This window comes from Sceloporus undulatus, chromosome 2, assembly GCF_019175285.1.
Source record: "Sceloporus undulatus isolate JIND9_A2432 ecotype Alabama chromosome 2, SceUnd_v1.1, whole genome shotgun sequence".
Lineage (NCBI taxonomy): Eukaryota > Metazoa > Chordata > Lepidosauria > Squamata > Phrynosomatidae > Sceloporus > Sceloporus undulatus.
In genome coordinates, this window is record NC_056523.1 from 126,978,072 (window position 1) to 126,993,415 (window position 15,344).

The window sequence follows — 15,344 nt, forward strand, 5'->3', positions numbered from 1 at the left end:
GAAAATTGCTGGCTCTTCGGCTTAGTAACGGAGATGAGCACCACTCCCTACAGTTGGTTACGACTGGACATTCATGTCAAGGGGAAACCGTTACTTTTACCTTTAGTAGAAGACTGTACACTGTACACACCTCTACTAAAGGTACATCATTGTACCCAAAGCAGACATACAGCAACTCCTTTCAAGTAATTTACTATATTGTTCTGATAATGGTCCTTTGAGGAAGTTTTTCTTCCTAAAAGAGGCATCAGTCACTACTATTTGGCAGAGACACAGTATGAACAAATATTGTCTGTCTTACTTTATGCAGAAGAGAACAGTAGGCATTAAGAAGGGATAGCTTGGCCTGGTTGTTATTTATTTTCTAAGAGAGAGAGGAGAACAGTGCAGCCTTGGACAAATTCTCAGGTCTTTTATGACACTTAGTCACTGTTTGCAAGGGGACAAACATGAGGTGACTATGCAGTTAAAAGTTTCAGTGCATGAGCACTGTTTGTGATGAACATAGGCCTGATACAGACAGGCCAGAATAAAGCTGCTTCGGGTCTCTTTGGAGGTATGTTGTTTAAATGATGCATGGGTCCTAAGAGTCCGGAAGCTGTGCCAAAGCTGCGCTCCAGTGCTAAGGATTGGAGCGTGGCTTTGGCGCGACTTCCGGACTCTTAGGACCCATGCATCATTTAAACAGCATACCTCCAAAGAGACCCAAAGCAACTTTATTTTGGCCTGTTTGTATCGGGCCATAGACTTTATGGGCTCATGGTGGCTGCACAGTGCTCCAGCAGGAGCTTTCCTCAACCTGGTGGCCTCCACACTATTGAGATGGCAACTTCCATCCCCAGCTCTAGATCATTATACTCATATATAAATAGTGTAATGGAAGTATGAGGTGGTACCTGAGGTCAGGTGCCTGTTGTAATAGATGTTATGCAGACATATGTGAATCCTAACCTCATTCCTCCAAATTACACTGTCTGTGCTCGAATATTAATTGAAAGCAGCTGGGATACAGCAGGTGCCCAGTAGCCATACTACATCCTGCTGGAGAGTTGGCACAGTGTCCAGCAAGCACGCTGCTGTTTGTTTGTTGCTAAAAAGTTGTGGTTAGAATGATGAATTCTTTTTTCCTCCTGGCAAAGGTATGACAGAAACAAGCTGTCCCTGAAGGAAATCATGAATGTGCAGTACGTGTCATGCATGAATCCCACAGCAGGCAGCTTCACTGTCAATGCACGCCTACAGGTATTGCTTTTTGCATAGCTGGGAGAAGTTCACTGGTGGCTTTTTTTAAATCTATGGAAGCATTAGACCCTACACTACTTTATACATGCTTGAACTATGCCCCTGTGAAGAAGACAGGTTTCAAGAACTGAAAACTTTGAAAGAAACTTATATAGGAATTATCACAAATAAAAATGTGAGTTAATTAAAGTAGAGCATATTTTTCTGATGTGAACATAGCCCATGTACAATCCAGTCACTCATTTCTCCCTTCTTGAATGTTTTAGTCCAACCAGAATCTGATTTCTTAGTGCAGTTCCAACATAAGGATGGCCTGTTCTGGATGGGCATAAAATACGTGCTCTGCGCGTACTAGGGTTAGGAAGGGGCGTCACTTCCTGACTCCCCTAACCCTAGTATGCGTGGAGCGTGCACAAAATGGTGGCAGCCATTCCACACGGGGGGGCACCATGTTGACGTTGTGGGCGCGTAACATCCGGATGTCGCGCGGCGGAAGTAACACTGCAAGTGCGTGACTAGCGCCTCGTGGTGCCACTTCTGTGCCACAAAAAGAAGCACCATTTTGGCGCTTCTTTTCGGCTGCGCCTGGGAATCGCACAGTTCGGCTGCTGTGGTTCCCGGACGCAGCAGCCGGCGCCACCAGCAGACCGCCACTTTTAGGCGGTCTGTAACACGCCGATAATTCAGCACCATAGATAGTGGCAAGACTCTTTGTCATGGGATAAACCGAGTGCTGTCTGGTGAAGCTGTGGAAAGTTTTTCCTTGCTTATTTTAACATACACTTCTTCAGATTCCTGGTGACACTTCTTATATTGATAGGAATTGGGGTTTGGGGTGGTATGGATATTATGGATAAATATGCAGGTACATCTGAAATTTTCCCTAGACACGAGGCACCCAAATAGCAAATTGTGTTGGGCATCTTTCTTTTATGAAATCCTCGCCTGCTTGTGTCACTAGACTTTTCAGGAAGAATGTCACTTTTTAAAAAAAAATTTTTTTTTTGTTTCAGTTCAGTGCTTTGGCAATTTAAAAGTATAAGAATCATTTTGACTGGGCAGGAGAGGAAGGCTATGATACCCAAGAAATCTCATGATAAAGTGGTTGAAATTTGAATTGGGATGTTTCCTGTTCAGATACTGTAGTGTTCTTGCAAAGTCGTTGTCTTTCAGTTTCAGTCTTCCCTATTCTTAATCTGTAGGGGATGACAATAGGATTGTAGGGATTTCTGAAACAGAATCCTGTTGGTGTACTACACCAGTGTAACAATGCCAGTGTAGGTGGTCATTTGCTGCTGTTAGCTGCTTACAAGTCAGTTTTGACTAATGGTGACTCTATGAATGAGAGTCCTCCAAGTCATTCTGTCCTCAACAGCTTTGCTCAGGCCTTGCAGACTCAAGGCAGCTGTAGTTTCCTTGACTGAGTCTATCCATCTGGAATTGGTCTTCCTCTTTTCCTACTTCCTTCAACCATATGAAGCATTATTGTCTTTTCTAGTGAGCTATATCTTGTCATGATATGGCCAAAGTACAATGGCCTCAGTTTAGTCAACTTGGCTTCTAGGGAGAGTTCATGCCTGATTTTCCCAGGATCCATTTATTTGTCTTTTTAGTAGTTCATTGTATCCTCAGAACTTTTCTACAGTATCACATGTCAAATGAGTTGATTTTCTTCATTTTTCACTGTCCAGGTTTCACAACCATACGTAGATACTAGATATATGATGGCAATGGACCATCCTAACTTTAATATTCAGAGATATATCTTTACACTTCAGAATTGTGTTTAGGTCCTTTATATTGCTCTTCTGAGTCCTAGACTTCTTATGATTTCTTAACTGAAGTCTCCATTCTGATTAATGACAGAGCCAAGATATGGAAAATCTTGGACTATTCCAATGTTTTCATCATCTATTTTAAAGTTATGTAAATCCCCTATGGTCATTATTTTTATTTGCTTAATGTTCAGCTGTAAACCCACCACCATTCTTCAATAATGGTTCCAAGCATTTGCTATTTTCTGCTAGTACTGTATGGTGTCATCTGCATATCTTAGATTGCTGATGATCCTTCCCCTGATTTTCATGCCCCCTTCCTCCGAGTCTAATTTTGCATTCTGTATTATATTTTTGACATACAAGTTAAACAGATAGGATGATAGGGTGTAGCCTTGCCTGACCCCCTTACCAATTGGAATTCATCCAATTTCTCCATATTCTGTTCTAACAGTAGCCTCTTGTTCTGAGTACAGGTTATACATCAGGGCAATCAAATGTTGTGGCACACTTATTACTTTAAGAGTGATCCATAGTTTTTCAGAGCTATATGATCAAAGCTTTACTATAGTCGATAAAACACAGGCTGATTTTTCTTTTGAAATTCTTCAGTATGCTCCATTATCCAACATGTTTGTGATATGATCTATAGTGCCTTCTTTCCTGAACCCATTTTGGGCATCTGGTATTTCTTGCTTCATATATGGTAACAGTCTTTTGTTGTAGAATTTTGAGCATCACTTTGTTTGCATGGGAAATTAATGCAATGGTCCTGTGGTTACTCAATCCCTAGTGTCTCTTTTCTTTGGGATCTATCTATCTATGTATCTATCTATCTATCATCTGTCTATCTATCTATCTATCTATCTAATTTCTATTGTGCCTTTTCCCCAGAGTGGGACCTAAGATGACTTCCAGAAATTAAAAATGTGTACGATAAAATGTAAAAACAATTAAAATCACCTAATAAAATACATGTTCTTCATTTTTTTGTTGTCACCTTCTGTTTCTCTACGTTGATTATTTATAGAAGTTCTCCTTATTTCTGCACCCAAGTCATTGAACAGTTGCATTCAGACTTCTTGCTCCATTTCAGTCACCTTTCACTTTTGCTTCTCTTCTGTCCTATGCTGCTTGAAGAGTTTCTTCTGTTATGTGTTGAGGCTCATCTTTCATTTTGGTGACATGTTGGCGGGTTACAGACCGTCCTCAAGCGGCCGTTCTCCCGCTGCCGCCATTCGCTGCGGAGGGAAGCCCCAGTGGCCAGACCGCGAGGCTTCCCGGCGCAGCGAAAAAGGAGCTCCGAAATGGTGCTCCTTTTCAAAACGCGGAAGTGGCGCTGTGAGAGGCGAAGCGTGCCCTCGCGGTGTCACTTCCGCCGCGACACATCTGGACGCTATGCGTCCAAGACGTCAAAATGGCGGTGCCCATGTGGATGGGCGCCGCCATTTACGACGCGCTCCGCGTGTGTTGGGGCCAGGGCCGGTTAGGAAGGGGCAACTCTTCCTAACCCTAACACGCCCCTTCCTAACCCTAGCACGCACGGAGCGCATCGTAAGTGGCAGTTTGTAACCCGCCATAGTGTCTTTTAGCATTGATCTCTAGCAGTGTCCAGAGTTCATCTAGTTCCTGGTTAGTTAGGCTTGATAGTGCAAATCTATTTTTCTCATTGTCTGTAAACTTTATGGGGATGTTCTTCAGGCTGTACTTTGGCATGATGGTTAGTTCAGTGTTATTTTTTAATTTTACTCTGATTTTTACTATTAGTAGTTCATTGTCTGTTCTACAGTTTGTTATGGTTTAGTTTTTACACAAAGAATGGAGCCTATCCATCTTCTGCTTCCAATTATGTAATCTGTTTTCCATATTGGCCATCAGGTGATGTCCTGACAGTCACTTGTTGGGTTGTTTGAAGAATGTGTTTGCCATCAACAAACTGTTGGCCTCGCAAAATTCCTTTAGCTGGTTTCCCACCTCATTTCTTGATCCAAGGCCAAATTTTCCAATAATTTTCAATTCAAAATGTCCTATTTGTGTCTACTTTAGCTCACTCACCACAAGTACTGCAATACATTCCATTTCTTGTTTTACTATGTCTAGCTTCCCCTGATTCATGGTTTTCATAGTCCATGTTCCTGTAGTATGTGTTGTGCAACTTCAGATTTTCTTTTTATCTCTGAGCAAGTCAACAGCTGAACTTCTTTTTGGCTTGAGTCCAGTTGTGTCATTAACCACAGCACTACTCATAGTTCTCCTCTGCTCTACCTCAGTGACTTGTTCTTTCTTTTTGGATGGTCTCATCATAGGGTGTCCATAGTAAATAATCTTCAAAAGGGAAATTACATGCCTCCTTCTGTGCAGTACTAACAAGTGTTAGCTGTGGCACCATTACTGTTGTCTCTGAGAGATCCTGTGCCACTGTCACCCTTTACTACTGCTTATTTCTGAGTGCATCGACATACAGCAGCAAGGTAGAGAGGAAACTCCACTGTCCGTAGTTCTGTCTTACTCTTCTTGGGAGAACAGGAGGAGAAAAGCTGAGGGTGGCTGCCTCTTGTCATCCATAGATGAGAGTCAGTGCCCTTTTGCCCAGGCTTTGTTGTGCTCCCTTCCTCCAGCTTCCCCAGCTTTGAAGGTGACATGACACCTTCTTTAAATTTCAAACCAGTAAGAACAAACTTCCAGACACTCAGCAGAGGCTTGTTCCTATGCCTGCTCCACTCCAAGTACCTCTATATAGGTGGTCATAGCCTGTGGGGGAAAAGGGGTCATAGGTTCTGCAGCCAGGAAGGCAGGAAGGCAGACACAGGGGAAAGAGACTACTTGGAGCAAGCAAATTTTGTCTTCCTCATCTTGCCAGTATTATGTGATCCTAATTCAGCTACTAACATAGTGCACCGGCAGGATTACTGACAATATATAAGTTGAAATTTGAACACACTCTTAAAGAGTGTCCTTTTTATACAATTCTTTAAGAGTGTGTTCAAATTTCAACCTATACATTGTCAGTAATCATGCCGGTGTCAGTAATCCTGCCGGTGCACTATGTTAGTAGCTGAATTAGGATCACACAATACTGGCAAGAGGAGGAAGACAAAATTTAGCTTACAGTTGTAAACCGCTTAGACACTGCTTAGGCGGTATGAAGCAGTAGATAAATGAAGCTTGTTTGTTTGTGAGGAGGGCGGGGGAACACATTTTTTTAAAAAATAAATAAAATTAATCAAAAAATCGATAGAATGGTTTAGCAACTACTTACCTTTGCAAATAGTTGCTTGACCGTTCTACGATTTTTCGATTATTATTTTTTAAAAAAAGAACCCAAAAAGGCAGCATAGGGGTGTGTGTGTGACATCTCTGGGGAGGAATGGTACACACCCCTCTGCCATTTGTCCCTCCCCTTAGAAAGAATTGATTCTGATCTGGCATTCTCACTTATTGGACACGCTTCAGAATCGATTCTTCTGAAAAGAACCGCAAAAAACTATTATCAGGAAAACCTGTTTTTGTTTTTTTTTTGCATTTGTCCTGCTTTGTCTCAACTGGAATTAATCCAATGAGGATAGGAATCAGTTTCAAGTGGGAACAAGGGTTATATGCCCTGAATAACGATTTGCTTCAAATTGTTGTGGGAATGACCCCAAATACTCTATCTCTCTAGAACTCAGAACTATTTAACTAACTTTAATTTTCTTGGTGTTTCCCATTTGTGACTTTTGAGAAATCACATGTTCTGGGAGGTATTAAATGGCAAATGCTGCTCTGAATCTTCCACCCAGGACCACCATCTGCACCTGTGTTTTTTATTTGAACTTGTTGTCATGTGCGCCCCCCTCCAAATTGGCCAGAGTTCCCTCTTGAGTCAGGTTTGTGAAAACTCTTAGACCTTTCTTACTCTTAGGCCAAGGGAAGTGTTGTACCAATGAAGGCACTTATACCCCAAACTCACTGTCTTTTGGTTCCAGTGCAATTTACCCACCGATTCTTATTGTGTTTTCTTCCATGCAGCGCCACTTCAGTGTCTTTGCTCTTTCATTTCCTGGGTCAGATTCTCTGTCCACCATTTATAGCACCATCCTAACACAGCATCTAAAGCGGGAGAACTTCTCTGGGGCTGTTCAGAAATCATCCCAGCAGTTAATAAATCTGGCACTTGCCCTTCACCTGAAAGTGGCAGCAACATTCCTTCCAACAGCGGTCAAATTTCATTATAACTTCAACCTAAGAGATCTCTCCAATGTTTTCCAAGTAAGTAACATTTCCTCTTTGGGAGTTCACTGCTTCTTCCTCTGGGATATGTGCTCCTTTAGCTAGATAGGCCCAAAAATTAAAGGAAGTGATACTGGCTGTATCATGTTCTAACATCATGTTCTTTACTAATAGCAGTTCCAAAACATAAAAATAACAGGTTGCAATACCCACCGGAATAAGAGGCTGACCCAATGTTTGATGAATTTGGTTAATTTTCCTGTTATTTGTATACTGATGCTGTGTGCTTCTGTTGAATCTTGGGCCCATTCCGCATGGGCGTAAAGTACGTCCCCAGGACGTACTAGGGTTAGGAAAGGGCGTGCTTTACGCACGCCCCTAACCCTAGTACGTCCTGGTGACATACAAAATGGTGGCGCCCATTCTACATGGGCGCTGCCATCTTGATGTCGCGGACGCGTAGCATCATTGGTCACTTGCGGCGCCACTTCCGGGGCGCAAAAAGAAGCCACTTTTTGCGGCTTCTTTTTGTTGCGTCTGGGAACTGCGCGGTTTGACTGCTGCGGTTCCCGGACGCAGCAACCGGCGGCGCCGGCCGAGCACCCATTTTGGGCGCTCTGTAACGTGCCATAGAATCTTAGAGTTGGAAGAGACCACAAGGGCAATTCAGTCCAACCCCCTGCCATGAAGGAACTCTCTATCAAAGCATCCCCGACAAATGGCCATCCAGCCTTTGTTTAAAGACTTCCAAGGAGGGAGATTCCACCACTTTCCAAGGGAGCATGTTCCACTGTCGAACAGCCCTTACTGTCAGGAAGTTCCTCCTAATGTTGAGATGGGATCTCTTTTCCTGGAGCTTTCATCCATTGTTCCAGGTCCTGTTCTTTGGAGCAGCAGAAGACAAGCTAGCTCCCTCCTCAATATAACATCCCTTCAAATATTTAAACAGGGCTATCATATCACCTCTTTTCCTTCTCTTCTCCCAGAAAAGAGAAAAAGAGACTAGGCTGCTAGCTGCATCCAGTTAAAATTATCCACAAACTGTACAGTTTTTCTTTGGTACTTGGATATAAATTTACTGTGACAGAAAGAGGAGAATGGGCCAGGAGCCCCTGCCTAGGCTGAAATGAGACATGTGGAGGTCTAATGAGAACTTGTGCCCCACTTTGCTTAATCACTGTTTGATACCTTTGGGAAAAATGTTTGAGATTTCTACCTTATTATCTGCACTGAATAGCGACGTAGAAGATTTTAAAACCAATTAGCAGTAATTGTGTTAGTATCATAGAAAGCTCTGATTGTCTTTCCACCTAGTCAGATGAAATATCTCATATGAAGTACCTCTTATTTTCATGCTAGCAGGAAAATAATGCCAAAACTAGTTTGGGGCTATACATTTCTGTTTTGTAATTTACTTCATGCTAGACAGAAGCTTCTTTTTTAACTTCTAATGTGAATGTGAATGCAGAAACATTTAGAAAAGTGGCCCTTTAATATCCCCATTAATTCTAGGCAGGAAATCAAGATGTTCAGCGTTTAATGGCTTTGAGTATCAAGGATACTTGAAGATTGCTCTTACAACTGCTGTTTTCTAGTTGACTGAGAAGTATATGATACATAATATGCATACAATTCCAAACGCTTGATATGTTAGCATGTTCAAGCATGGTATGGCTTAAAAAACACCCTCTGTTCCATTAGCACCCATACTGGTCAATGAGAAAAAAATCCCACAACAGAGTGTGCACTTCTCATGTTCTCAAGAACGTTTCACTGTTCTTGCTGGCAAGAAAGGTTGACAGTGAGGGAAAACATCCAAAAATTAGGATAGATGTTTTATGTGTAAGGTTTGTAGTGCAGAGTCAGTCTTAAGATAGTAGTTGCAGACTGACTGAATTACTCAGTGGTAAGTGCTGCAAGCATCATGTTATAATTCACTCTCTGGGACAAAGAAGGAATGACTGACTACTATTTCTGAAGACATAAAGGCTGGCTGTAGTGCATCTGTGTTTCTTACCTTGGCTGAAATGCACAGATTCTTGAGAAGAAAAAGAGCAGAACTAGAGAGAGGAGTGATGGTCTTTATAGGCAGCACCAAAGCTAAAGATTGTATACTAAGGACAAAATTTGATTGAATGAGAAAGCACTCTTTAATTAGTAGAAAATCAACATCATCATCTGGTGGTGGTATATTCTGCCCTGAAAAGCTAAACATGGTATTCTTTCTGCTCTGTCCCAGCCAGAATTAATCCATTACTTTCTTGCACGGTATCTGCATCTTTAAATAATTACGTACAAGGTTTTCTCATTTAATGTAACAAAAGACATTTCCAGGCTTTATTTTTTTTAAAAAAAAGACCTATGGGTCTTGCTCTGTAGGAAGTAAACTTTATTGTTTTGTGTGCAAAACTTGTTGCATGACATTTCCTCCTCATTCTGAAGCCCTCTTCCATCTTGAAAGAGATAACAGTGCTAGTTGAAGAATACTGAAGGCTTAGTTATTTTAGCTGACAAATTACTAATTTCTTAACATAATATAAAGAAAACCTGTGAGATAGAGCTTAATTTTGCACACTTGATTTATCACTTGTGTATGTGTGTGCTTCCAAATGAATGCATTCTTGTAAAAGCAAGATTGAAAAAGTTAATTGCCAAGCTTGGTGCTCTCATTCTCACATCCTTTTGAATCTCATACAGGACCTGCTGAAGTCTATGGGATTTACCAGCAGATAACTGAAAGCAGGATTGCACTGTATTTGTTCTGACCTGGTGGTGCCTATTTTGAGTACCTAGAAAATAATGGCCATGCTCTAATCTGTGTGGAATTATAAAGTGAGAATGAAATATACAGATGTTCTTACATTCTTTGACTCTAGCATACAATAATTTCCACTTGAGGAAATTTGCAGAGCTGCAAACTGGGCTACACTCTCTATTTTCACTAAACTCTACAAACCAGATAAATTTCCTCCAGGCAGATCCTCCTTCGGCTCCTTGCAACACAACTTTCTCACTTGCCACCTTTTCACCCAGTTCATGTTTCTTAGCTAGGGTAGTTCCTGTACTTGGATGAATTCTTCTTCATCAGATGAACATGGTAAACTGAAGGATTTACCATAAAGATCCAATCTAGCCAAGGTTCTTATATTCTTGGCTGGGAAGCAAATTGAAGCCAGCGATCCAGCAGAAAATACCTTGTCTAAAAAAGGAACACATGATTACTTGTCTTGCTTAGGTGGCAAAAGGAGTTAACTCATACTTGAATGACTCCTTTTCATTGGCTAGAATGGACCTTCATAGTAAGTCCTCCAATGTGCCATGTTGCACAATCACACACACAATCAGTAGGATGAGGTGCCATGTATTGAGGACTTTATCCTACCTTGTCAGTGCTAAAAAAATTAGAATCATAGAGTTGGAAGGGACCACAAGAGACTCCACTGCACTCCGAGGGAGTTTGTTGCACTGTCAAACAACCCTTATTGTCAGGAAGTTCCTCCTAATGTTGAGGTGGAATCTCTTTTCCTGCAGTTTGAATCCATTGTTCCGCATTCTAGTCTGTTGAGCAGCAGAAAACAAGCTTGTTCCCTCCTCAATATGACACCCCTTTATATATTTAAACAGGGCTATCATACCACCTCTTAACCTTCTCTTCTCCAGGCTAAACATGCCCAGCTCCCTAAGGCGTTCCTCATAGGGCATGATTTCCAGACCCTTCACCATTTTAGTTACCCTCCTTTGGACACGCTCCAGTTTCTCAACATCCTTTTTTAATTGTGGTGCTCAGAACTGGACACAGAATTCCAGGTGGGACCTGACCAAAGCAAAATAGAGTGGCACTATTACTTCCCTTGATCTAGATGCTATACTTCTGTTGATGCAGCCTAAAATTGCATAGGCCTTGTTAGTTGCTGCATCGCACTGTTGACTCATGTTCAACTTGTGGTCTACTTGGAATCCTAGATCCTTTTCACACGTAGTATCATTCAGCCAGGTGTCCACAGTCCTATATCTGTGCATTTCATTTTTCCGCCCTAAGTGCAGTACCTTACATTTCTCTGTATTGAATTTCATTTTGTTAGCTTTGGTCCAGCTTTCTAGTCTCCATTCAGGTCATTTTGAATTTCGATTCTGTCCTCTGAAGTATTAGCTACTCCCCCTAATTTGGTGTCATCTGCAAATTTGATGTGTGATTTATCTGCAGTAATCTATGATAATTGTACTTACCCCCGCTTAGAATTGCTGTGGTTGTTTTTAAATTTAAGGCTGTAAGTTTGTCACAGAATCCACTTTGCTTGAAGAAGGCTTTATTCAGACAAACCTCAAAATTTAGGGTAGCTGAAAAAAAGCGAGGCACTTTCAGTTTTCTTTCAGTGAATCATAGAATTTCTGAATTAGAATTAAGAAATGAAAAATGTATTTTAAATCCATGTCTTTATTGTACAGGGGGGATCATGTGGCCCTCCAGATGCTCTTGAACTTTTGACCATTGGCTGTGCTTCCTAGGGGCTGTTGGGTCTTGTAGTCTACCAGTGTCTGATTCCCTGCTTTCAACCCATAAATAAAGTTAATAAAGTCAGTTAAAATTATTTTTGTCTTGAAAGAGCAAACTTTTTGCTCATTTTTAAAGAGTTTGTTGCATGTTTGTAAACATGCTATGATTATCTGACAGCAAATGGGGCCTCCCGACTTACCGGGCAGGCCGAGTTGCTGGGGCCAGGCTGGGCGGTCATCCGAGGTGTGTGTGGGGGGGGTCTGCGGGCTGGCCCCGCACGGTGCTGGTGGCCTTGCCTGGCGGGCGCCCATGCGGCGTTGGACTCTAGCTCCCAGGAGTCCTGGGAGCGGAAGCGCCAAGGGCCGCTGCTCCTGGACTACAGCTCCCAGCACCACTCGGGAGCCGAAGCGGCCCTCATTGGCTGGCGCTGGGGGGCGACGAGCCCTCCAATTGGCTGGGAGTCCAAGGGGGTGGTTCCCTCTGTGGCTCCCGGCCGCGGATTGGCTGGTGGGCCTATTTAGGCCCAAGGATTGCCGGTGGCCGGCGCCATTTTGCCTTCCTGGCTCGGAGAGGCAGCGAGTGGGCTGCATTTCTCCGGCGCTGCTTCACCACTACCCCCTCCTTCGGAAGCGTGGGTCGGGTGCAGCTGTGGCCAGGGGCTTTGGAGCTGCTTGCTCCAACTTTTAGGGAGGCGCAGCGGCGGCAGCAGCGGCTGAAGAACATCTGAGCCTCCAGCAGGGTCTACTCCTGCGGGGCTTCAGGCTTGCCCCACATCCCGATCTTGTGCCTGCCTCGCTTGGGAACGCATCTAAAGCCAACTGGCAGCAACCCTTTCATCAGGCAGGTACCACCTATTTCTCTCTGGCTTTTCTGTGGGGCGCTGGGGCTGCAGTCATGTCCAGTATGCCCTCTTTCAAGCAGGCCTCCAACTCAGTCCCCTCCCGACCGGCGACCAGGGGCCAAGGTGGACGGCCACCAAAATTGTGGGCAGACCTGGCACCCAAGCCACACAATCAGTGACCACCACAGCCACAGCCCTCGGAGAGGGCTACAACATCCGGCCTTCCCCCTCAGTCGGGACAGAAAAATAAAACATCCCCATCAGGCCCGCTGCCCACTGGGGAGGCAACAGAGCCAGCAGCGACTACAGTGCCCCAACCCATGAATGCAGAGGCGCTGACAAATTTTACTCGAACTCTTGCTGCCTTTTTGGAGCAACAGCATGCCGCAACACAACAACCCTCCTTGCCAGCTTGAACTTTGGTCCAGCACCAGGCTGGGGATCCAGCCGTGGCGGTGGTAGATCCCCCTCCACCAGCTATGGAGGGACAGACTTTGGCAAGCCTTCAACATACCCTCACTGCCTTCCTGGAACAACAGCGCACGGCACCGCAACATCCACCAAGATCACCATCACCACCAGCCCAGCCTCCTGCCGGGGAGCCGGCAGAGTCATCGACTGAACCTCCTCCTCCAGTTTTGGACGGCCAGGCATTAGCAGGTTTTACGCGTACCGTTTCCGAGTTCATGCAGCGAATGGACCAGCGCGGACGAGGAAGGAAGTACAGACGAACTCGTAAGGAGACATCAAGAGCCAGTGCCACAAGATCAAGCTCTTCATCCAGCAGCAGCTCCTCTGATTCAAGCACCTCCTCTTCATCCACATCATCCTCTTCCATTTCCAGGTCATCCCATAGATCTTCAGGGCGCAAGAAGCGGTCCAAAAGAAAGAAACACAACAAGAAGAACCGTGGGTGTGACAGCAGGGTGGCTAATACAGGGGATGGTGAGTCCTCTAAACCACGAGGGAGAGAGGACTATTGGGTTGCAGGTGCGGATATCCCAGGTATGCCTGCCTGGGCGTCATGGGATAGAAGGGGGTCTGGGTCGATGGTCAAGCTCCCTCCTTCCCACTCCCTGCCAGGGGTGATACTTATCTGGGCCTTCACCTTCCCAAGTCCATCTGAAGGTGGATTCTCAAGGGTAAATATGTGGATGTTTTCTCCCTTCTGGAGTTCCTGGGTGATGAGGCCGCCTCCCCGTCGTGCAATAAAGGTGGCAAGAAGCGCAGGTCGCGCCAGGCAGAGCGCAATTTCTCCAATTGGACCTTCTGCAGTGTCCTTTCTCCCTTGCCCCCACACCTGTACGCCCGGCCGCCTTAATCAAGCTCCGACCAGGGCTACCCCCTTCGGGAGTCTGCCTGAATTCTAGCTGAAGGTTTCACACAGGGGTTCAGGATTCCTGCTCAGGGCCCCAGGGAGGCCTCTGATGCCTGCAACCTCAAGTCCGCCAGGGACATGCCTGAGGTTCTCAAAGCCAAACTGGACAAGGAGATCAAAGAGGGTAGGGTCGTGGGCCCCTTCTCTTCCCCCCCTTCCCCAACCTCAGTGTCTCCCCACTGGGAGAGGTTCCCAAAAAGACCCCCTGTGAATTTTGCCTAATTCACCACCTCTCCTACCCCCCAGGAAAGTCCGTTAACGATGCCATCCCACCTGAGCTGTGCTTGGTCCGCTATACATCGTTCAATCATGCAGTTAGGCTCATCAGATCATGTGGCCGGGGAGCCCTTATGGCTAAGTGCGACATTCAGTCAGCCTTCCGGCTCCTCTCTGTCCACCCGGATGATCACTGCCTGCTTGGGTTCAGATTCGAAAACCAATGGTATTTCAATAAGACGATGCCCATGGGCTGTTCCATCAGCTGTGCGGCGTTCAAGACATTCAGCTCCTTCCTTGAGTGGGAGGTCAAGAGGAGGGCCAACCTCCCCTTTGGTCACCCACTAATTGGATGACTTTCTTTTCATAGGCAGGGCGGGTGACACCAGCTGCGCAAAGTTTCTCTCCACCTTTCAGTCCCTCACGGATGAGCTAGAGGTCCCCTTGGCAGTTGAGAAGACAGAAGGCCCAGCCACTTCCCTCTCCTTCCTGGGCATACAACTAGACTCTTCAGCCGGTCTTTCCTGACTGCCAGAGGACAAGCTCCTCAAACTCCATACACTTATCAAGGCCACCCTGTCGGCCCCTAAGGTGACCCTTAAGGAAATACAGACCATCCTGGGACACCTCAATTTTGCCTATAGGGTGGTCTCACCTGGTAGGGCCTTCTGTGCCAGGCTTGCCAGGGCCACAGCAGGCGTTCGGGCCCACCACCACCACATCCGCCTTTCCAAGGGCATAAAACAGGACCTTCTCTTATGGGACAGGTTCCTTGACCACTATAACGGGGTTTCCCTTTGGCAACGCTCCTGGGCCAGGGCCTCCAAATCCATTCCGACGCAGCAGGCAGCCTGGGTTTTGGGGTCTATTTCCAAGGCCACTGGTGCGCCCAGCGCTGGCCAGATCACTGGTTGACCACCGAAATCCGGAGGGACCTCACCTTCCTTGAATTCTTTCCCATCTTAGTGGCAGTTCACTTATGGGGCAGGGAGTTAGCCAACCGGGAGGTCACATTCTGGTGTGACAACCAGGCGGTTGTCAGGGTCATTAACACCCAAACCTGCAAGTCCGACAGAGTCATGCTCCTGTTACGCCCTTTTGTGTTGCTTTGTCTCAACAAGAACATCACTTTCAAGGCCTGCTTTGTGTCTGGTCTCGATAATAATTTGGCAGATGCTTTGTCTCGTT

General features: G+C 45.1%; 1 protein-coding gene across 1 annotated transcript in view; it reads left to right on the forward strand.

Annotated features, from left to right (window-relative positions):
- The first annotated feature begins 1,144 nt into the window (after positions 1 to 1,144).
- Positions 1,145 to 15,344, forward strand: part of LOC121920402 (dynein axonemal heavy chain 9-like) — a 195,274-nt gene continuing 181,074 nt past the window's right edge. The window contains exons 1-2 of the mRNA XM_042447539.1: positions 1,145 to 1,242; positions 7,026 to 7,265. Of these exons, the coding sequence (XP_042303473.1) occupies positions 1,174 to 1,242; positions 7,026 to 7,265 (309 nt within the window). The 5' untranslated portion in view covers positions 1,145 to 1,173. The remainder of the gene's footprint in view (positions 1,243 to 7,025; positions 7,266 to 15,344) is intronic.